Source organism: Maylandia zebra, linkage group LG12, assembly GCF_041146795.1.
Source record: "Maylandia zebra isolate NMK-2024a linkage group LG12, Mzebra_GT3a, whole genome shotgun sequence".
NCBI classification, from domain to species: domain Eukaryota; kingdom Metazoa; phylum Chordata; class Actinopteri; order Cichliformes; family Cichlidae; genus Maylandia; species Maylandia zebra.
This window is the reverse complement of record NC_135178.1, coordinates 38,584,882-38,608,902: the sequence shown is the minus strand read 5'-3', so window position 1 is coordinate 38,608,902 and position 24,021 is coordinate 38,584,882. Positions and strand designations below refer to the sequence as shown.

The window sequence follows — 24,021 nt, the reverse complement described above, 5'->3', positions numbered from 1 at the left end:
CTTCATCGCGCTGGTGGAACTGTGCTTGGCCTTGTTTGTATATCAGTTTCACTGGCCTGACATTAGGGGGCGCTCTCAGACAGTCTTCACTGAGTAAGAATGACAGAGCTAAAACAAGAAAACATTTTATTCGTCGTTTCCATAAATCAGTAACACGTCTGAAGACTCGTTACCTTCAATTTCTCTGTGACAATGATTTTACCCAGAAAGCACCAGTGTGCTGTAACTGCGTGCTGATTGGTCACTTAAGGGTTTCAAACAGGACAATGTCTTTTGGTGGCATGCTGGATGAAGGTGATGGTTTCAGTGTGGTGCTGCTGGCTTCATTCCCCAAATCAAAATGGAGGACACTAGGGTTAGATACTGACACGGGACGCCCCCTGTAGGGCAGGAAGTCCATTAAACTGGTCATCAGAGCTGACGCTGGAGCTCGCCAAGCTGACAATTAATACTGTTCGTTTTTTTCCTGTCTGCAGTCAGTGGGTGAGAGAGGGGCGGGGGCGTGGATCTTAATGCTTCTCTCTGATTGGACAGTTCTCTAAATTAAAAACAAAATGTTTGTTAGTGACCAAACTGAACTGCTCTGCGTCACATGATGCTGCAGATCCGGGACCGCCCCTCGTCCGCACCCCTCCTGTCTCGGACCAGGACTGCCTGGTTGCCATAGTTACTGTACCAGGCTGATTGGCTGCGGCTCAGGTAGGTGGAGGGCGGTGTTGCTTCCAGCTGCTGCTGCTGCCAGATGAGCAGTGACGTGTCGCGATACCGCAGCCGCCCGAAGACCTCGGACAGCGCCTTCTCTGCCAGGGGGGGCCGAGCAGAACAGTGAGGAGCCTGTCCCTCTACGACAGCTGGATCAGACATGTCTGACATGGCGTCGGCGCTCCAAGGACCAGTGCGACTTGGTCCAGATTGGACTGTCTCAGGACAAAGTCTGACCCCGTCATAACCTCACACCTGAAGAAGAGCACAGGTGAACCATTAGAGTTCAGAGTTCTGACCCCGCCCTCAAATACTCATACAGGTGTGGACAGGTGTTAGACCTCATCACCAGCTTCCAGTTTGGATTCAGGAGACAGACACTAGCTCTGCTTTTAAGATTCAAACTTTCCTTTTTGCTAAAGCATATAGTTAGGGCTGGACCAGGTGACCCTGAATCCTCCCTCAGTTACGCTGCAATAGACGTAGGCTGCCGGGGATTCCCATGATGCACTGGGTGTTTCTTCTTCACTCTGTGTTATTAGACCTCTGTGCATTGAATCATACTTGTTATTGATCCTGGTCTCTCTTCCACAGCATGTCTTTATCCTGTCTTCCTTCTTTCACCCCAACCAGTCGCGGCAGATGGCCCCGCCCCTCCCTGAGCCTGATTCTAATAGGGGTTACTTCCTGTTAAGAGTTTTTCCTTCCCACTGTCGCCAAAGTGCTTGCTCATAGGGAGTTGTCAGATCTTTGGGGCTTTCTCAGTATTACTGTATGCTCTTTACCTTACAGTAGAAAGTACTTTGAGGTGACAGTTGCTGTGGTGCTAATAATATAAATGAAATTGGATTAAACTGACACTGTGAAGAACCTGAAACCTTGGAGGTCTTCACAGGTGACCCGTACCTCATACTCTGAAGAAAGGTGAACAGCTTGCTCTTTAATTTAAAACCAAATTCGGATTGACTGGGAGTGCTGGGGTCATCGCTGATGGTGAATCAGACTCTATCAACATCCTCCTCTGTCACACCAACCCTCTGTATGTCCTCATTCACTACATCCACGAGTCTCTCTGCTCAATGTGAATAAAGTTATTTTGAACGGTAATTACGGCTGTGGGAAATTCACCGGGTTTACCTCCATCAGCTTGGCCGCCCTCCTGCTGTCGTCCCCACCGGCTGCAGCGCCTCATCCCGGGCTGAGCTCCGCTGGCCGAGCGGCTAACAGCTCCTGCTCAGAATGCTGAAGCCGCAGCCTCCGGCTAATCCCGCTGCTAGTTCTTAGCCTCAGTTAGCTCATCAGGGATCAGGTCACAGCACGAGCTCCCCGCGACGATGACGTCAACGTCAATACACGCCGAAGCTGAAAACATCAGAAATAAGCTGTGACGTTTCACCGTGTTTCAGCCCTGCTGACGTTAGCATGGTTAGCCTTTAGCCGCAGAGCGTCTGGAGCTTCCGTTGAAACCAATAGCAACGGTGCGTCTGCAGTCTGGTCCGGGCAGCAACAAAGCGCGCGGTCACAGATGTTCCACTCCTGACGTTACCGACAGTGGCTGTGTCCCAATTCAGGGTCTGCACGCTTGAAGTACGCATTTTAAGTGCGGTTACGTCACCGCCACGCAACGACGGCTGTCCCAATTTGAAGTGTACTTCAAACGCATACTCCAAATGCGCCGTCGATTTCCCCAAATATCAAGCGTGGTCCGGTGCACGCTTCGTGGTCCCATATATCCCACAATTCATAGCGCGGCGGTGGGTGTGGATAATTTTGCCCCAAAACACGGCAGAAGGGAGCGGCCGAGGAGGGTTTTTTTTTCTTTCCAAACTTTATTGAAATTATAAAGTTCAGTTCAGTTTGTACAGTGGACATACAAGGCAAATAAGAGTAACAATATATAGTACAATGAAATAAGAAGGATAAATAAATAAAGGATAAAAAAGAAAAAAAGGGGGGAATGTGACAGACTTCATAACAACTTTGTATTTGAAAGTTGTGACAGCTCATTCGTTAAACATTTCTGAATGAATTTCAATCAATGATAAACCCTTTTTATTGGAAGTTAATTTAAGAGAGTTTAAGTAATATTCAATTTCAATCAAAAACAAATTAAATGATGGGGTTGAGTTTTGAAATTTACATTTATGTATGTAGAATTTCCCTAATAGGATGGAGCGGCCGAAGAGTGAACTGTCAAAAGTACTGAATATGACGTCACTTATTTATGTGCGAATGTGTAATAATTAACGTCAGTCATATATCCACAAACACAACAAGCTGAAAGTCAGTGATATATGTGTGTGTGTGTGTATATATATATATATAAATCATAATAATCTGACAATACTATAATATTGGCCATATTATATTTACATTACCACAGTGAGATGACTTTAGTCTCATGAGCAACATTAGCTAATTGTCATTTACTAGTTAATCTTAAATGACTGTTCAGCACAGAAATGAAGCCCAACAATCATGTTTACAGTCCCGTGGTCTCAGCCTCAGATACTCAACTAATCAAAGTGATGTCATGACAAAAATTAATGACCAACAAAACATGTTTCTCCTTCATTTCTGTCACACAAAGCTGTATGTAACGTGTCTCACGGTTAGTATCATGGTTGCTAGGCAACCTGAACAGCACGACGAAGCGTATACCGTCCCATTTCACAAGCCTCTCACTTCCGTACGTAGTACGCGTAGTGCGCGTACTTCAAGCGTGCAGACCCTGAATTGGGACACAGCCAGTATATGCGCAAACACGAGTCACCTTTCCTGTCAGCTGATTGGACACCTGTCCCCAGGTGCTCACAGTCCTTTAATTAGTCCCCGCTGCTCTGACACCTGCCGGGACAAAGATCTCACCTGAAACCAGCTCAGCTGTTCAACTTTTTCAGAAAGTTGGCCAAACGGAGGCTGCTATGGCAGCTTGTACAAAAGGCCAGCCAGTTCGCAGAACTCACGAACGGAGCCGCATCTGCGGAGTAAGATATCAGCATACGGCTGCCGTTTAGCCAATGAGCGGTGAGGCAACCAATTCTCTTCACCAATCAGAAGACACAATTCTACCTCATCATTACGCACATGTCGACGCAGAGAGTTCGGTCGGAGCTGCAGGTGGGAAGAGTCAGCAGAGTTTTACTCACCGTGTGGATTTTCATTCCTTCTAATGCTGTTAGCAGTGTGCGTCCATGAGACTGTACGTTTCTGTGTTTTATCGTGTTTGTTCTTTGCTGCGGCCATTATCCTCCCTTGTTTAATCCTTGGCGCACACTTCGTTTACCGATTGTTACTGCCGTTTACTGCGAAGCAGCCTCTGCCGTGCGGTCATTAAGGGACCGTCACTAATTTCTCATGTTAGCTCTAATGTAAAGTGCCTAGTTGGGATTTATGTAAATAGTAAAATTAGCATTTGTTGACACTCCCTTATTTTGGTTGAATGTTCCACTATCCAGTATTGTTTGTATTGTTGTATTACACATTTAATTCACTCTGTTCACATAATTATGGAAGACTTTTATGTTCTTTCCAACAGAAACCACACCATCACTCACCACACGGCATATAGCATTTTACAGTCTGTTAAATCCCCTCACTCACATTATGGATGTGTGCTTCGGATTCTTGCTAAATAAATGAGTGAACGACAGATACCTGAGTGGCAGTGGATTTTATGGATATGCCATCTGTTCTTATCGGACAACCCTGTTGAGATTGTGGATTCTTAGAGTCAGCACCTTATCATCTACATCAGTCATAGTCAGGAGGTCAAGTCCATCCCACTTACAGTGACCTCCTCCATTACACAGCTGTTTTTGTCCCTGCTGCAAAGAGCCAATCCAACTACACAGAGCATCAGCTACCTAGGCCGCATCCTTCGGAGGACCCGGCCTTCGCGTTCTACGTGGCCCGGGTCCTCCGAAGACCGAGAAGTGAGCGTCTGTGAAATGGGACGGTCTGCCCTTCAGATTTGCGTCACCGCTGTGTCGGTGGAGTTTATTAAACTCGGCCGTCTGCTCCTTGCTATCACCGAGTAAACTTAGAGGTCTGTAAGATGTACACAGATCTGCAGGTTTATCCTTTAAGATCATATATGGGCAAGGTTTAAGGTGAGTGGAAGTGTGCCCCTCTCAAGAGATTCTACATACATTTTTAATAAAGGACCCACCATGTGTTTGGCCATTTTTTGTAAAACTCTGGCCCAAACCCATCAGGGCCTGGAGCTTTTCCACTCTGTAAGGATTTGATTGCATCTAAGATTTCCTGCGCCCTAATAGGACTGCAAAGATCTAATCGACTTTCCTCTGATGGTATAGGGAGATTAACATTATCAAGAAACAATATCCTAGCATCTACAGCAGGGGTGTCAAACAGACGGCCCGCAGGCCGGATTAAACCCATTTGCGGGCCTAATCTGGCCCGTGAGATGATTTTGTAAAGTATAAAAATGAGCAGCAATTTTTCAATAAAGAAACTGCTGTTCCAATTGTGTCCATTGGATGGCGCAATAGCAATTGTGAGCTACTTTGTTTTGCCCGCGAAATTTAAACCTGATGTGCTTTGGCACCCTCATTGGCCCAATATGTCTCTGTCAAAAAGAGAAAAGTGGCTGCAGAGTGCAGAGTGTTCCAAGAAAAATGGTCATCCTCCTGTTTATTCACGGAAGTGAAAGCTGTATGCTTGGTGTGTTCCCAGCATGTTGCAGTGCTGAAAGAATATAACCTCCGTCGCCACTACGTGAGTCTTCATGCCGACAAATATGACAACTTTCAAGGACAGCGGAGAAGAGAGAAGGTGAATGAACTGTTGGCGGGTCTGAAGAAACTGCAGTCTGTGTTTACTCACAGCCGAGACATCAGTGATGCTGCAGTGAAAGCTAGCTACCTCGTTGCCAACGACATTGCACTAGCTTCCAAACCATTTAGTGAGGGTGAATTTGTAAACACATGTATGATGAAGGCATCTAAGATTGTGTGCCCTGCAAAGTGCCAGGCCTTTGCAAATATCAGCCTGACAGGAAACACAGTTGCCGACAGGATTTCTGATCTTTCAGCGGATTTGGACAAAAAATAGTCATTTATTGTGTTTTCAGTTGCAATTGATGAAGGCACATTACAGATGTTGCACAACTGGCAATTTTCATCCGCGGAGTTGATGACACATTGACCGTCACCGAGGAGTTCGTGGAGTTGGTACCGATGACAGATACAGCGACCGCAGCTGATATTTTCACCGCACTCGTCGGCGCGTTGGACAGGGTCGGAGTGGACCGGTCCCGCGCTGTCAGCCTGGCTACAGATGGTGCGCCCTCAATGATCGGGAAGAAAGCAGGCGTTGTAAAAAGGTTCAGAGATAAAGTGCAATCTGCAAATGGAGGACGTGGTTTTTGGACTTTTCACTGTATTTTGCACCAGGAGGCTTTGTGTTGCAAGTCACTGAAAATGGATAACGCCATGAAGGTGGTCATCCAAACTGTTAATTTCATCCAGAAGCCTCAATCAGCGTCAGTTTGACAGTCTTCTCAGAGAGAAAGACCACATCTATGGCCTGCCATACCACACTGTGGTAAGATGGCTGAGCCGAGGTGCTGTGCTGAGGCGTTTCTTTGATTTACGAGAAGAAATTGAACAGTTCATGGAAGAAAACTGGAAACCAGTGTTAGAATTTCATTCTGCAGAATGGATGCAGCACCTTGCATTTATGGTGGATGTTACAGAGCACCTGAATAACTTGAACAAACAGTTGGAAGGACGCAACAAAGTTGTCACGCAGTATTATGACAGCATTTCAAGTTGAAGCTGTTATTGTGGGAGACGCAGCTCGCTGGTGGTGATGCAGCTCACTTCCCCTGTCTGAAAAATGTGTGCACGATCCAAAGTGTGGCGGATATGAAGCAGTTCAAAGATAAAATAACAGGACTATTACTAGAGTTTGAGCAACGATTTCAGATTTTTGGTGAACTGGAGAAAGACTTCAAAGTTTTGTGCTCGCCGTTCACCATGAATCCCTCTGATCTGCCCGTCCGGATCCAACTTGAAATAACAGACTTGCAGCGTGACTCGGATTTGAAGGGAAAATTTGCTGCAGCTGACTTGAACACATTCTATCAGAATCTCCTGCCAGGTTACCCCAACTTGATGCCCTCGCTGCAAAACTATTGTGCATGTTGGGAACCACGTATCTTTGTGAGCAAGTTTCTCTGTAATGAGCATAAATAAAACAAAACTGCGCTCAAGGCTCACGCACAGGCACTCGAATCACATCCTGAAGTTAGCTGCCGCTCAGGATGTGAAGCCTGATATTGATGAGCTGGTGAAAGCTAAAGATGCCAGGTATCAGGAGTCACATAAACGATGCAACCCCACTGAAAGTGCTGCATGAGACACCCTGATGTAGTTCTGTGAATCACTGAGGCACTGTGTGCTTGTTCTTTGTCCTCAGAATTTTCAAATAACTTGAGATGTTTTATGATTAATAGCTATGTTGTGCTTTTGGACACACTGTCCTGAGGCTCCAGCTTTATGTTTATATGTTTTTATGTTGATGTGAGAGTGTTTCTAATTGATTATATTTGATTTATATATTTAACTTATTCTGTGGTTCTTGTACTTGTTTGGGGAACAGCATTTCATTATTTTTATCTACATTGCTGCCTGCGAAGTGACACCCTGATGTAGTTCTGTGAAACAGTTTTGTGAATCACTGAGGCACTGTGTGCTTGTTCTTTGTCCTCAGAGTTTTCAAATAACTTGATGTTTTATGATTAATAGCATGTTGTGCCTGTACTACTTTGGGCATACTGTCCACAGGCTCTAGCTTTATTTTTATGTTGATCGTATTAAAACAAAGAAAACAATCTGAAGTTGTTATGTATACAATGATTTTACCAGTCCGGCCCACTTGAGAATAGACTTTTCTCCATGTGGCCCCTGAACTAAAAAGAGTTTGACACCCCTGATCTACAGTACTTTGACACTCAGGGGAATATCCTGATAGAACTCTTTCATTATTTTGCTGATAAGTTTAGCCTCGAATTGTAAAACACCTTTCTTATCTTTTAGAGAGGGTATTGCATAAGAGCCCTTTTTCCCCTGGGCAAGTCGGGCAAGTAAGCGTCCAGGTTTGTTGCCCGATTCAAATAATCTATGCTTTGCATAGAATATTGCAGTTTCTGCTTTCTGAGTTAGTAGTTGGTCCAGGGCTGATCTGGCTGCATCCAGTTTTTTAAGCACAGAAACAGACGAGGATTTCTTAAACTCCCTCTCCAAGTTAGTCATGTCGCGTTCAAGTACTAATTGTTTGGCTAAGGTGCTCTTCTTTTTCGCTGAGGTGAAAGAGATAATAGAGCCCCTGAGAAATGCCTTACCCGCCTCCCACAGAGTAGAAGCACTAACCCCCGGTAAGTCATTTGTAGAAAGAAAAAGTTCCCACTGATCTTCTAAATATTTGACAAATTCAGGGTCACTAAGGAGAGCTGGGCTTAGCCGCCAGTGTGTAAACAAGGGATCATAATAAGGTGGTAATAACTCCATTGAGACTGATGAGTGGTCTGAGAGAGCGCATGTGTTGATCAAACAACCCCGAGTTCTGTCAAGGACAGATCTAGAAACAAACATGTAATCAATTCTGGAAAAAGAAAACTGTAAAGTCTTTCACATGTGGATTACAAACTCTCCAGGCATCAAAAAGACCAAGATCTGAGCAGAAGTCCACTGCAGCCTTTGCCATTTTTGAAGGTGGTTGAGATTCTGGTGGATCATAATCAGTTTCAGGACTCAGACCACAGTTAAAATCCCCACCAATTATTACGTGATTCAGACACACAGAGGAGGTTTTTGCCAGAAGGTTTGAATAAAACAATCTATCTAAAATATTTGGTGCATAAACACTTCCTAATAGAATCTGTTCCCCATATAAAAGCCCAGTAATCAGAATAAATCATCCGTATCCCTCACAATAGTATGTAGAGTGAACGGTAGATTTTTATGGATCAATATTGCAACGCCTCTACGTAATCAGTGCTTGACATTTAATCAGCTGTGTGAAAACCAAGGAGGAACCCACCCGATGGATTAATAAAGTTTTATTTAATCTAATAACTTTAATCTCAGCCAAACCGATTTACTCACGAACAAACAAAACACTGAAAAAAGCCCAACAATAACATGTTTAAGTTGTCTAAGTGACTCATATATCACGTTTAACCTGAGCAGCGAAAGTCCGCGGTGATCTGAAAATGATGTGCCGGGAGTTGTGCTGTTCTCGGCGGCTTCAGTGACCCTCGAGCTCCCGGCTAGCTGTCGAGCTGGTGGGTAGAAGACGTCTCCGAAAACGTCGAAGCACTTTTGCAAATATGCGATATCTTGATAAACCGAGCAGATATTTGATGTTTACACAGCTACTTTCTCGCCTGAAAATATGTTAAAAGTTTATTTTGTGACCCAGAAAGATTAGTAAGAGTAATTTTAAAACTTAGTAGCGGCCGCCATTGTTGGAAACTGGAATTGCCTGGGCTGCGCTATGAATTCTGGGATATGGTGGCAGTAAAGGACACACCCGACCCATCCTTCAAATCTGGGGAAAAGGAGGACACATTTGTCGGCTGCATTCAGAGGAGTCTGTGAATTGGGACAGCCTTCTTCGCGTTGCTGTGACGTAATCGTCTACAAATGCGGCCTCTGGAGGATGCAGCCGACGTTTTGGGACAGCTACAGCCTCATGTCTATTTACTTTTGACCTTTGACCTGCCACCCCCATTATGATTCAAGTGTCCACATACCTTTGGTGAGACGCAGTAAAATAGAGTATCCCTTTAACACCCCCCCCCCCCCCCCCACACACACACACACACACACAATAACAGCTGAGAGCAGAAGAAGAAGGCCAGCAGGTCTATTAATAGCAGATCCCACAGAGTCAGACCCGGCCCAGCACGTCCTCCACCGCTGCACCACCACCATGCCCGGCAGCCAGGCCCAATTCCGGGCCAGAGACCGCAACAATGTCCTGAACCGGCCCGAGTTTCTGTCCCTGAACCAGCCATCCCGCCGGGAACAGGCGGTGGGGGAGGGACGGGGGGGCGGAGGTCCGAGGAGACCTGTGTTCAGACAGCAGAGTCAGCAGGACAGCACAGGGGGGAGGTAAGACAAACAAGCTCCGCCCACAGACTCGGGACCTGGACCGAGACCAGAGTTTCATTTAGGTGCTCAAACTTTTTCTGTGACCCGATCCTGGATCATCTTCAGTTAAATTCAATAATGCAAAATCAGAATGTGACCTTTAAACGTAACGGTGCTTTAATAATAAAACCTTCTGAAACCCGACGCCTGAGAAGAGCCGAGTTATTTTTAAGGAGTTCAGAGCTCAGTCTGTGACCTCCTCCTCAGACTGTGGGAGCTCCTCTCCCTCAGCATTAACATGCAGAGAGGAAGCTGCCTGACAATCAGATTTTAGGTGGTGATCTCAGTGTTCGCTGATGCTCCTTCACTGGGCCAGTCTGAGCACCTGTAAACAAAAGCATGATGGGAAGTGTAGTTGTGTTCATGCAACAGTCTGTTTACCCACATAAAATGTGGGTTTTTCTAATGGAGTCTGGTCTTGTCCTCAGGGGGGCCAGAGAGTCCTCCGAGAGCGGTCCAACTGCTGACAGCGGCGGTGCGAAGGATGCCTCCCGCTGGCCGGAGCAGGACTGCATGCAGCTTAACCCGTCTTTCAAAGGTATCGCCATCAGCTCTCTGCTCGCCATTGACATCAGTCTCTCAAAGCGTCTAGGGGTCTGCGTGGGAGCCCGCGGCTCCGGGGCCCCGCTCCGCCCCATGATCACCTTGCTGGCCCTCACTGGCCACGCCCTCCCCTGGATCTGTGGCACCCTAATCTGCCTGTGGAGGAGCAGCACGCTGGCTGGACAGGAAGTGCTTGTCAACCTGTTGCTGGGTCAGACACCTGTCTGTCTCTCTGCTGTCTCGTCTGTCTCTCTGCTGTCTTAACTGTCTCTCACCTGTCTGTCTCTCACCTGTCTCTCGCCTCTCTCTGTTGTCTCTCACCTGTCTCTCACCTGTCTGTCTCTCGCCTCTCTCACCTGCCTGTCTCTCTGCTGTCTCACCTGTCTCTCACCTGTCTGTCTCTCTGCTGTCTCACCTGTCTGTCTCTCGCCTCTCTCACCTGTCTCTCACTTGCCTGTCTCTCTGCTGTCTCACCTGTCTCTCACCTGTCTGTCACCTGTCTGTCTCTCTGCTGTCTCACCTGTCTGTCACCTGTCTGTCTCTCTGCTGTCTCACCTGTCTCTCACCTGTCTTTCTCTCGCCTCTCTCACCTGTCTCTCGCCTGTCTGTCTCTCGCCTCTCTCACCTGTCTCTCGCCTGCCTGTCTCTCTGCTGTCTCACCTGTCTCTCACCTGCCTGTCTCTCGCCTGTCTCACCTGTCTCTCACCTGCCTGTCTCTCGCCTGTCTCACCTGTCTCTCACCTGTCTGTCTCTCGCCTGTCTCACCTGTCTCTCACCTGTCTGTCTCTCGCCTGTCTCACCTGTCTCTCACCTGTCTATCTGCAGCGCTGATACTAGATGTGATGACGGTTGCTGGGATGCAGAAGTTGGTCAAACGTCGGGGACCGTGGGATTTCCCGCCAACCTTTTTTGACTACATTGCCATGGATATGTACTCGTTCCCAGCAGCCCACGCCAGTCGGGCCGTCATGGTGTCCAAGTTTCTGCTGAACCACCTGGTGCTGGCGGTGAGTAGCTTGCTGCTTCACAGATAACAAAGACTGGAACAGTTTACAAACCTGATCCAGGTGTGTCCGCCTCCTGTCCTCCAGGTGCCTCTGAGGATCCTACTCTGCCTGTGGGCCTTCCTGGTGGGCGTGTCTCGGGTGTTGCTGGGGAAACACCACCTGTCAGACGTAGGTTGCGGCTTTGCACTTGGCTTCCTGCACTTCAGCCTGGTGGAGTCGGTGTGGCTGGACTCGGCCACCTGCCAGACGCTCATCTCCATCGGCACGCTGGGCTGGACTCTGGTCTGACCTGGTCCAGACTGGTTCTGCTGCAGACTCGGGTCCAGCTTCGCTGGGTTTTTCTGCCCTCCATCAGCTCAGTGCTGCTGACAGGAGGCAGGGGCCATGTGGTCCCAACTGTGGAGGACCTGAGGAGGGCTCGTAGGAATGTTTGAGTCACAGGTACTGAAACAGGAAGTGTCTGCAGTCCCACGTCCTGTGGGCTTTTCTTTCTTGCCACCATCTCAGATTCTTCAGTAAAATTTTGTTGAATTTTTTTTTCATGTCAGAAACCGAGTTTGGACTTTCATTCTGCTAATGTTGAATTTTATTTGAAGAACGTCCTCAGCTGTTTGAAGCTTCATAGTTTTTGCATTGTTCACTGAGAACAGAGTTCACAACAAAAGCTGAAGGTTGCTCCTCAGAGCTAAAGCTCGGGTGTTATACTGGCGCTACAGATTCTCTTTTCGGGGAAGTTTTCCCAAAACGATTGTGTTGACTGTCTCATCAAATCTCAGAAACTTTCGAACAGGTGCTGATTATGTATCTGAAAGTGTGACGATGCCAGATTGTATAAGAAAGGCTGACTCGTGAAGTGCAAACAAACCTCTCAGGTTCAGACTCCTTCAAACTCTTTTCTTTTCCTGATGAGTCGGCATCAGCTCGATAAGTGTTTGTCAGCATGGTGAATACCTACAGAAGCATTCACAGAAATACGCCGCGACTGTAAGGCTGCCATCGTGTCCCACAACAAGCAGCCAATGAGGGCAATATTTATCAAAGACATGAACTTTGATCTTAACCCCTAACAGCATCCACGTCTCTGTTTGCACTGCTGTGGTTTAGCAGGTTTACAATTTGTTTTCAGAATCTCCACAAGAACAGGCCTGCCTGAGTCTTCCAGAAACGGTCCAATCAGAAGAACCTTAAAGGGGAGGAGCTAAATCAGCTTGTTTAGGACAAGGGATGAAGGGAGGGGCTGCACCATGCCTAGTGTGAACTGTGACTCATGCAAAGCTGCTTTATTAGACTTCAAGTATAGATTTAAAGAATGGAAGTGAGCCCAACATCGCCTCCTCAGACAAACTTTTTATTAAAACAAAAAATTGTCCAAGTTTTTCTTCTGTTCTAAACGCTGTTACCGGAGCGCCGTCTTTATGCAGATTATACCCTGATCTGTATTGCTCTGTTTCTCTGTGTAAAACATCCCGGATCTTAAACTTGAGATTTCCCTTTTCCTTTTGTTAGTGTCTGTCAAACAGTATTTCAGCTAAAAACATTATATTTAACTCTTCAAAGCTCAAATACAGAGAGTTCATGATTCTAGATGAAAATGAAGAAATGAGAATTCACCATGTTTCATCTGAAGGTTTCTGTAGTTTTTCTGCCCCTACATTGGCTAGTTTGTCCTAAAGCTGAGATGATGAAACATGTCAAGTTTAAACTATGCATCTGTTCAGAGTTGCTAAATAAAACCTGTTTGTTGCCTAAACTGTGGTGGGAGTGGTTCATGTGCAGGTGTAGGTGAGGGTCATGACCCCCATCTGCACCTGCATCGCTTACAGAAACTTGTTTCAAGCCTTTGATCAGAGAAGGCCAGATGTTTTCAGCTCAGACTGACTGTGATCCTGTCAGTCTGAGCTGACACACATTGTGTTTTAGGACAGAAAGTAGTCCTGTTGTTGTTTTTGAGTAACACTGGTTTGTTAATGGAAAAAGCAAAAAAAAATATAAACCTGTAAAACATTAAAACATGATTTTTTTAAATGATTCTATCAATAATAATAATAATAATAATAATAATAATAATAATAATAATAATAATAATAATAATCTTAAACAATAAAAGCCTTTAGGGAACAAAGTGACTTACTGTTGAACAACAGGAGGACTTTTATTATGAAAGGGAGGGGAGAGGAAGTGAAGATTGCTCCCCAGAAATGGAAAAAGTCCATGATGAAGAGTCAAGGACAAACACAGCCTGGAGCTTTTCACCAAAATAATTGACAACCTGAAGCGATTTCAAAATAAAAGTCTCTTCATCTGCAGGTTTAAAGTGCTTCCAGTCCTTGGAAAGTTTAAGGCTTTTCTTGTGGATCAAAGAGTTACTGAATTGGCCCTTTAACTGAACTGGTTTCCAGTCTGGACCTGGTTTAGTTGTATCTGTGTGTCTTCCAGGTGAATTAAACCAGTCAGGGTCAGGCTGTGGACTGTGGCGAACACAGTTTGATGATCTTGTGGTTTTCCAGTGCGGCGAACGTGATGATGTTTTCTGTCGTATGACAGGTGGTTAAGGTCACCACGTATCCACAGACACGGAAACAGAACCAAAAACCAGAAGACCAGCGACAAATCCACAGAGCTTCCTCCTAAACAGAGTTCTCATAGTGAAGACAGTCACAGAAAATTCTAAGCCCCGCCCACATATGAAGCGCTTTGTGTAGCTAGCATCAGTGAAGCGGTGTGAAAGGGTGAAGGTCAAACCTGTGAGCTTCTTAATGATGTCTTTGGTCTGAAGGTCCAAGTCAGACACGATCCACTGAAACACACGGGTCAAAGGTCAGGGCCTGCGTCCTGTGAGGGCTGAACCGAGCTGACGTCGAGCTTTTATTCTCACACTGACCGTCTGAATTTAGGGATGAACTCACGTCTGAAATCATCCGGTCTCAGCTGCGAAGCTGCTAATACAACAGACGGCATGTCTCTCCTCGGCATGTGCAGACAGCGTCCAAAATGAGTCATCACGCCGTGGTGGACCAAACGCACACTGCAGGTCACATGACCTGTTCCTTGAAAACTGCACAGACAGTTACCGGGAAGAAGTTTTGGAATTCCCAAAATGGAATAATCCTCATCATTAAACCCTGCCACAGATTACAGGTGAGGGGTACATAGAGGTCAAAGGTCAGCTTTGCTTCCTGTGACAGACAAGTTGGCGAAGACGGAGTACTTCTGATTCTCATCTTCACACACTGAGACAGAGCGTACCTTTCCTTTGTGTAGTCCCAGAGCGTCAGCGTGCTGATGAGAACAGACAACGGCGCCATGCTATTGTCCGTTCACAGAAAACTTCACAAAATGCAAATTAAAACCCTTAATGTGAGTTCTAAAGTCATCCGTCTCCTGTACAGGTGCTCTGAGGGGAAAATTATCAAAACAGTCTCTGAGGCTTTAAACATGTTAATTTTAATGTGAGAGTGTGCGGGGGCTGACTCACTGCTGCCTCTGCTGGACGTTAGAGGAAGTGTTGAGAAAGATTTAAGTGATGCCCTTATTGAGAACAGGTGTGGCAGTAATCAGGCCAGAGAGATTGAACTCAGCTTTTCAAAGATGTGATACACCTCAGTTAATTTATGTTATAATCAGGGGTGCACATGAGTGGTCTGCAGGTGCGCACGCGCTGTCAAAATAAAAGACGCGCACCAGATAAGAAGTTGCAAACCGCGTTTGCGTCCATATAAAAGGCACTGTTTTTGTCCGCGAGAGTGGGATTTTCACAGCATATTCCGCACCACATCTCTGTGCGTTCATTGTTTGTTTGAAGCCAGCTCACCTCCTGCAACCACTTCTCCGAGAATGCGTGCTTCTTTTGCGGTTCGGACTCCTTCTGATATTTCTTTGGAGGTGGAGGAACACCAAAGTAATTGCTTAAAGGAGTTTCTTTGACATCTTTAAGAGTTCTAAACAAATGTCTGTCCTCCTCCAGAAAATCTTATGTACGCAAACTTCTTATCTGGTCTTTTTAAAGCTGTGGGAGTCCAGTGATCCACAGTGACAGCCATTATCCACATACGGTGAAAACATGGACCAGTGGTGAACCTTCCCAGGAGTGGCCCGCCAACCAAAATTACCCAAAGAGCAAAAAGAAGAAAAAACCACAGAACAACATCCAGAGAACTGAAGTTAAGGTCAGAGTTCATGACTCCACCATAAGAAAGAGACTGGGCAAAATGGCCTGAATGGCAGGGTTCATGGAGAAAACCACTGCTGAGCTAAAGGATAAAGGCTCGTCTCAGTTTGCCAGAAAACATCTGGATGATCCCCAAGACCTTTGGGACAGATGTGTGTGTGTCCCATTACATCTGGCATGAAACTACCACAGCTTTTCAGAAAATGCACATCATACCAGCAGTAAAATATGGTGGTGGTAGTGTGATGGTCAGGGACTGGAGACTTTGGGCTACTCAAAGTCCTGACCTGACTCCGATTGACATGCCGTGGCATGACCTTAAATAAGCAGTTCATGCTCGAAACCCCTCCAGTGGGGCTGAATTACAACAATTCTCCAAGGATGAGTGGGCTGAAGTTCCTCCACAGCTGTAAAAGGCTCGTTGCTACTTATCTCAGACGCTTGATTGCAGGTGTTGGTGCCAAGGGTGCCCCAACCAGTTATTAGGTTTAGGGACAATCAAGTTTTCACACAGAGCCATGTAGGCTTGGGTTTGTTCCCTTTAATAATAAGCACTTTCATTTCCAAACTGCATTGTGTTTAGTTGTGTTATCTTTGTCTAACATTTACATTTTTTTGTCTGAAACATCTAAGGGTGACAAATATACAAAAACAATTCCCACCACTGTAGATTGATACCTAAGTACAAAGGGTCTCGGAAACTGCCATGGAAAGACTCACAGCCTTGGCCTTGAAGAGGTACACCAGAGAGATCGAAGGCAGGAGAATAAACTAGATGTTCTCCACTGAACCATCCAAGGTGTACTCGCAGTGACAGGGGGACAATATAAAACCAGCCCCACCAAGGCTGGAGACGGAGCAATACTGGAACAGCATATGGAAGTACATCAGGAAGATGGCCATAACTGACTGTGTGTTTGCTGAAAATGTCAGGCAACAGAAACCTGAGAAAGAAGGGGAGCAAGAACCATCATGGAAGGACAGACCCCTGCACGGTATGTACCACCGGCAGATAGAGGAGGTGGCTGATATCCAGAAATCCTACCAGTGGCTGGACAAAGCTGGACTGAAAGACAGCACAGAGGCACTAATCATGGCAGCACAAGAACAAGCTCTGAGCACAAGATCCATAGAGGCTGGGGTCTATCACACCAGGCAAGACCCCAGGTGCAGGCTGTGTAAAGATGCCCCAGAGACAATCCAGCACATAACAGCAGGGTGCAAGATGCTAGCAGGCAAGGCATACATGGAACGCCATAACCAAGTGGCCGGCATAGTGTACAGGAACATCTGTGCCGAGTATAACCTGGAAGTCCCGAGGTCAAAATGGGAGATGCCCCCAAGGGTGGTGGAGAATGACCGAGCTAAGATCCTGTGGGACTTCCAGATACAGACGGACAAAATGGTGGTGGCTAACCAACCGGACATAGTGGTGGTAGACCCCCAAACTAGGCGAATGGCTCCAGCTGATCCCAGGAACAACATCAGAGATCTCTGTCCAGCAGAGCGCAGTCCTGGGAACAGCTAAGATATTGCGCAGGACCCTGAAGCTCCCAGGCCTCTGGTAGAGGACCCGAGCCTGAAGTCATGATATCGTGGTTTTAGCTGCATGTCAGCCAGTGGTGTTGGAGATCCTTGTAAAAACCAGAGGTGGGAAGTGAAATAAGGACTTAGGTATACTTATTTTTTTTTGTTTGTTTGTCAAATGTCAAGTGGGACAACAGGAAGGTTTAAAATGATTTTTGTGGTGTAATCTGTTTGAGCATAACCTGTTTTATTGTGAAAGGGGGTTCTGAAACAGGAAGTAGACAATAAAGGTAGGAGTTTGAGTGCTCTACAAGGTGTCGCTTGAATCCTTGCCTAAAATCCTTGCCACTTATCCCACTTCTTACTGCAATCCCGCTTCTGACACATGGTGTCAGAAGCGGGATTGCAGTAAGAAGTGGGATAAGGAGGTTTGAAAGATTTCGACTTGCAAGCAACCTGCACCTTAGCTCAGAGACTAACCAGGTAAACACTAGAGATGGCACGATACCACTTTTTTATGTCCGATACCGATACCGATATCATAAATTTGGATATCTGCCGATACCGATATGAATCCGATATAGTGTTTTTTAATCAACAAAACTGTTTTTTTAAATATCTTGCTGCATTTTGCAAGTCTGCAAGTTCATACTCAAGTTTAAAACAACAACTACACTAAAGCTATTCTGTTATACCTGTATACAAAAAAAATATTTCATAGTTCAGCAATACTGATCAATCTAATAAACTTAGACCTACACCATCCTCCCTATTCTGGTATTTTAAAGAGTACTTAGCAGAAATATTAAGCAACCTAACTAATAGGGTTCCAACTCCCAGCAACAACAAAAATAAATAAATAAAAAATAGGGAACCACCCCTCACGCGCCACCTCATGATGCTTAATCGACGTAATCAACCTTAATTTGATGCAGTGTGAAAAAAAATGCACAGAAATCAATTATTTTTCAAGAAATATTAAATAGATTCAACATCTTTCTTCAACAAAATTGCAGACTGCACAGATGGTACCTTCCCAAAGGAAAAAGTACTATAGCTTACTAGGGTATATATATTAGACTTAATAGTCACTATATACAGTAATTGACTTCTATTCATTTTACATCAAATTAAAACTTTGGGTGTCAGATAATTATTTATTAAAAGCTAGACATTTTAAATGAGAATAAGAAAGAAAAGTATGTCTTTGTGCCCACTTTTCCCAGTTAATGCCCTATCGGCCCCCCTGGCTAAACTTTGCTAGATCCGCCCCTGCACAGTTACCAGCGTCAGCTACGTAGAAAAGATCCTGGTGTAGAAAGTAATATTAAATACATTCTAACAACAGCTGATCAAGCTTAAACGTGCTGCTGTTGTTCAGCCGCTGGTTTCCTCTTTCTGGTGCAAAGTGGGCCAAAAACAAAGACGGACTCGCGACAGAAAAGCCGATCAGCTGATCGTTAAGCAGTTTCATGATTGAAGTAGCAGCCGGAGAGCGAGAGGCAGTCGCTCGTTAAGCTTAACGCAGGAATGCTTTACAAACATTCAGAGATGGACTTACACACTTGCTTTACCTCTCTCGGGGATAACTTTGTCGGAGATGAAATGCCAGGTTGCTAGCGAAGCTCCACATGCTATCCAGACCACCGACAGGTCCCGCATGCCACAGCCGCTCTATCACGTGATGCGTACTGCTCCGACATGCTAACGTTCTGAGGTGAGTTACGGCGTGTTGCAAGTTTTGTGAGGTGCTTTCGTGATATTTAATGGATCGGATTACATTTTTTATTTTTCTCCGATATCCGATCCAGTAATTTAGGTCAGTATCGGACCGATACCGATACGTAATATCGGATCGGTCCATCTCTAGTAAACATACTCATCTACTGCATGGGGGATGAAGCAGATGATATCCTCCGAGGGCAAGCTTTATCGGACATACAAAGGCAGCCGTACTAAGCAGTAAGAGACACTTTGGATACATACTTTGTTCCCAGGAAAAACATTATCTATGAGAGAGCCCGCTTTAATCAAAGAACACAGCAAGCTAATGAGACTGTTGACTCGTTTGTCACCGCACTTTATGCTTTAGCTGAAAACTGCAGTTATGGTGCACTGCACGATGAGTTAATAAGAGATCGCCTCGTCGTGGGTCTGAGGGACATCAGCTTAGCGGAGAGACTTCAAATGGACAAAGATTTGACGTTGGAGAAAGCAGTTAACCAGGCCCGGCAGTCTGAAGTCATCAAAAAACAACAGACAGACATCAGAGGGGAAAATAAGATGGAAATAGATGCTGTGACAGCGAAGCACAGGGAACAAAAGCATTCAACATTCAAACCCCGAAGAGAACGTAAATGCACAACAAAGGACAAAACATCAAATGGGAGATCATGCTACAGGTGTGGGAAAACCCCTGCGCATGGTAAAGGACAATGCCCAGCAAAAGATGCAACATGTCACTCATGTGGTAAAAGAGGACACTTCAGTAAAGTGTGTAAATCTGTTAAATCTGTGCATGTGATAGAAACAGAGAAAAGTGATGATACACCCGTGTTTCTTGGTTCTGTAGACGCAGGTTCAGATCCTTGGTATGCAGATCTCACTATCAGAAACCACAAAGTTAGATTTAAGATAGACACAGGAGCTGACGTCTTTGTTATCCCAGCCCAGATGTATTACTGCATAAACCAAAATGAGACAGAGTTATGTAAACCAGATAGATCATTGTTTGGTCCAGGGGGTACTCCACTTGATGTGTTGGGTATGAGCAGAGAAACAATTTGCAAAGGTGAACAGGGAATACAGGAAAATGTGTACATTATCAAAGATTTGCACATAGCACTGTTAAGCAGGCCAGCAAGTGTCAAGCTGAACCTTGTGTGTAGAGCTGACAGTATTGACATGAATGTGTTGAATGAGAACTACCCAAAGCTGTGTCAGGGATTAGGTTTAATGCAACAACCTTATACGATTAAGTTGAAACCCAATGCTGTGCCTTTTTCCCTGGCCACACCAAGACGGGTCCCCATCCCTTTGTTAGGAAAGGTGAAACAGGAACTGGAAAGAATGGAGTCCATGGGAGTAATCAGCAGAGTTGAAGAACCAACAGAATGGTGTGCAGGTATGGTCCCAGTGCCAACAAAAAACGACTCTGTGCGTATTTGTGTTGACCTCACTCACCTCAATGAAGCAGCGTGCAGAGAAAAGTACATCCTGCCTTCGGTTGAACAGACACTTGGATCCCTGGCGGGAGCAAAAGTCTTCAGTAAGTTAGACGCAAACAGAGGCTTCTGGCAGGTTCCATTGTCACCAGAGTCAGCACACTACACAACGTTCATTACATCCTTTGGGCGCTTCCACTTTAACAGACTTCCCTTTGGAATAGCGTCAGCCCCAGAACATTTTCAGCGTAGAATGTCAGTGATCCTTAATGGGCTGGCAGGGTTGTCAAAAAACCACAAACACTGGACTTGTGAAAATAAACAAAACAAAAAAGATAAACATGGGTTTAAAAGTAAAGGAAAAAAGGTTGAAGAGAAAGAAAAGTTTCTATGAAAGGTTCTAAATGTTCTTGTAAGTTTGATGTTTTCAGCGAAAGGAGGATGTGGTGTAATCTGTTTGAGCATAACCTGTTTTATTGTGAAAGGGGGTTCTGAAACAGGAAGTAGACAATAAAGGTCGGAGTTTGAGTGCTCTACAAGGTGTCGCTTGAATCCTTGCCTAAAACCACGACAATTTTCTGACCACTTTTTGAACTTGTGGAATCAGATTAAGTAAACTTTTGTTGACATCGAAGTCGTAAGAAAGCATTGGGTTGATTTGTGGTTTATGATTTAGCACAAAATAAACACATATTTTTTAAAGAATCAAGTTGGAAGTGCGTTCTGACACAAACCACCTGTTGCCACCTTCAGCCTTTTACTGGAGTACTTTTTGTTTTGACACTTAAAAGGCCGTGACAGGCAGTAAAGTGTCTGTGTGCGGTTTGTCTCACAGTGCAGCAGAGCTTGGATTTGACAGGGAGAGAAAAGAAAGAGAGCTAAGTTCACTCAGACATGCAGGAAGACAGGAGAGGACAGGAAGAAGAGAGCTTAGTGTTAAAGGTGTGCTGAGCCACTACACAGTGTCCCCTCACCTGCTAATCCTCACTTTAACCTCCAACTGTTGTCATTGTTGTGACGTGGGCAGACCGTGGGGATATGGGGAATGAGGACCCAGGCGCGGTGCTCTGTGTATAAACAGTGCGTTTATTTACAGTGATGGAAAAACATGACAATAAATCCCGTGCTCTCCCGGCCTGATCAGCTGCAAGTGTGTCAAGGTCTTCAGGTGTGGCCAAGGGCCACACCCACACACACACCCCTACATGCACATACGTCTACAAGCAGGGAGAAGGAGGGACAGCAATACAAAATACATACATTATAATATTAGTCCATAACTGCTCAGGGTCCCTGGGTCTGAGCGACCCTGGGACCCTGAAAATTGTAGTTTTTAGGTGTGGAGGCAAAGTCGCCCGCTAACATGTGGAGAGAGAAAACAGGTGTTTTTAAAATTCTCTTTCACTACTTGTGTCCTACAGATTTAAACTAAGTACACTCATTAGAATGAGAAAGTTCTAAATAACTTTGAATACATTTTATATTGTCATGTGCTAATATTATTATGTCAATACAACAAAAGGTTCAGTTACCTTCGTACAAAAACTGTTCATAGAGCTACTTTATACTTTCTTACTTTGGTACATTTCACAGCTTTTGAGTAAAAAACTTGCTTCAGTACTTCAACTGGAGTATTTTAACCCACGTATCTGTACTTCTGTTTGAGTAAAGAAAGTCTGTACGTTTGCCGCCTCTGGTTAAAACCGATGAGTTATGAAATTTAGGCTACGTCCACGGGTATTTTTGAAAACACAGATTTTTCTATGCGTTTGCATCTTTCGTCCACACGTAAACGGCGTTTTCGGTCACTGAAAACGGAGATTTCTAAAAACGCCTGCCAGGGTGGATATTTTCTAAAACTCCGTTTTTGCATTTAAGTGTGGACGAGAAAAACGGAGAAAAAGCAGCGTCAAAGGTGTGCACCTTTTTTGACGTCACAGTGTGCGCCACGTTATTGTTTCGGTGAAATGGATTTCTACAATACTGTTACTGTTACTTGAACTCTCTGCAGTGTTTAAATGCTTACATACACACACACAGTTACCGTCCCTCCACACATACCACTCGGTTCTGCTTCTATGCCCCATCCTTGTTTACTTTTTCCCACCGAGGCTTCTAGTCTTCTGATTGGCCAACATTTCTACACGGTTAGGACTATAGCGCCACCTGCTGCTTTGGCATGTTCATAGCAGGGGCGGATCTAGAGAAATTTTCTTAGGGTGGCATGAGGGTGGCATTTTTTTTTTCAAACACATATGCAGGTGGTTACATGTGGTTACATGATTCAAATGCAGTAAGTATGCACGTTTTTCATATAAATATAGTCGATAACTTAATTATTGTCTGTAGCCCACATAATTACACACTAGTTACATAAAACATGTGAGTTTTGATGCTATGTACTGTATAGCCTGTATGATAAATAAATATGTTGCCCAATAAGTATAAACTCCAGAAAGCTACACAACATGGGGCGCTTCATTTACAAACACAAGTCTAACTTGAGTTTCACTGTTTTTGTTAGAAAACAGTCACATTGTTGCAGCTTAAATTACACAAAATGTCAGAAATCTGCACCGTCATGAACAAACATGTAAACCTCATTTTTCATGATTTGTTGGATGAACCCTCTGAGGTCTGAAACACAACCGGACATTTGTGACTCCTTTTGAGTTTACGTTTGTATTTCACCCTCAGATTGTTTCATTTTATTTTTTCCCCCGTTGCCTTGTTTGGTGTCTTTTAAGCTCAACTGAATTTAGTTGTTTTTTTCACTGACATACTGCATTAGTGTTACTGATCTGAAACCACACAAAGAACTTAAGATCCTAGTAGTATTTTTTACTGTAAAAAAAAAAAACAGTAAATTTTTATAACTTGAAATGCAAATATAAAACGTACATTTTGTAAACATAAACAACTATTTATCTAAAAATGCAGCCGATACACCTGCTGTTTTTCATTTTGTACAACCATTTAAAAATCTTACTAAAACTAAAATGAGAGAACAATCAGGTGTGGCAATAAGATGCCCCACAAATGATGTGTGCCAGTAAAAACAAGTTTGTCCACCAAAAGACAGAAGAGCACAGGGACAAACCTGCAGGCCCGACAACAGCTGGTGTATCACTGGTTTTCTACTTAGTGACAGTGTTTACAAATGTGCCTCTGTGACAGTCATTAGTGCCCTCACTGACACACAAAACAAAATGACTACACAACAGAACGACTACACAACACAACACACTAAGTAAACACTCCACACTAAACGTCACAAATCTGCCACATCTAAACTCTCGCTCTGTCTCTCTCACTTGCTCGCTCTGTCTCGCTCGCCCTGTTACCGTCACGCCCCAAACTTTTCCCTCTTCCTAAACAACCAAATCCCACATGTTGACTTTTTTTTAATTGGTCGACATGGTGCATTTTTCCACCAATAAGAAAGAGGTGGCTTTTTTCCTTTCTTTACTGTTTTCGCGCTGTCTTTAGAAAACGCTTAAAACACACACACACAAACGTGACGACAGTATTTAGAACGAAGCGTGGCTGATATATATGATCATAACTCTGGATTTACTGGCCTGTAATTAAAATTTAAAAACTTTGAAGTTGGAACTTTCAATGTGGGCTGAAATAGGCTGCAGCTTGTTGCTGTGTCAGCTTACATCAGTCATCAGTGAGCGCCTCCAGCGCAGACGGGCTCATAAGGCGCAGACGGGCCGGGGTGG

General features: G+C 44.8%; 2 protein-coding genes across 7 annotated transcripts; one reads left to right on the top strand and one right to left on the bottom strand.

The window, feature by feature from the left end:
• Nucleotides 1–109: 109 nt before the first annotated feature.
• On the bottom strand, nucleotides 110–24,021 carry brd3os (BRD3 opposite strand). Of its 5 annotated transcripts, none has more exons than XM_076891253.1 (5): nucleotides 23,959–24,021; nucleotides 21,268–21,360; nucleotides 20,313–20,375; nucleotides 1,840–2,064; nucleotides 110–957 (listed from the first exon to the last, which is right to left on the bottom strand). In XM_076891253.1, exon 5 carries the CDS (start codon nucleotides 871–873, stop codon nucleotides 589–591), a length of 285 nt encoding a protein of 94 aa, XP_076747368.1. In that variant the 5' UTR covers nucleotides 874–957; nucleotides 1,840–2,064; nucleotides 20,313–20,375; nucleotides 21,268–21,360; nucleotides 23,959–24,021; the 3' UTR covers nucleotides 110–588. The 5 variants fall into 5 exon arrangements, with proteins under 5 accessions (XP_076747368.1, XP_024660332.2, XP_076747369.1 ...); XM_024804564.2 differs by lacking the exon at nucleotides 23,959–24,021 and adding an exon at nucleotides 22,355–22,402; XM_076891254.1 differs by lacking the exons at nucleotides 20,313–20,375; nucleotides 21,268–21,360; nucleotides 23,959–24,021 and adding an exon at nucleotides 3,852–4,041.
• On the top strand, nucleotides 9,596–13,184 carry LOC101484670 (inactive phospholipid phosphatase 7). Of its 2 annotated transcripts, none has more exons than XM_023153640.2 (4): nucleotides 9,596–9,845; nucleotides 10,313–10,422; nucleotides 11,253–11,434; nucleotides 11,519–13,184. In XM_023153640.2, exons 1-4 carry the CDS (start codon nucleotides 9,664–9,666, stop codon nucleotides 11,720–11,722), a joined length of 678 nt encoding a protein of 225 aa, XP_023009408.1. In that variant the 5' UTR covers nucleotides 9,596–9,663; the 3' UTR covers nucleotides 11,723–13,184. The 2 variants fall into 2 exon arrangements, with proteins under 2 accessions (XP_023009408.1, XP_004571692.1); XM_004571635.3 differs by having other exon boundaries at nucleotides 10,313–10,638.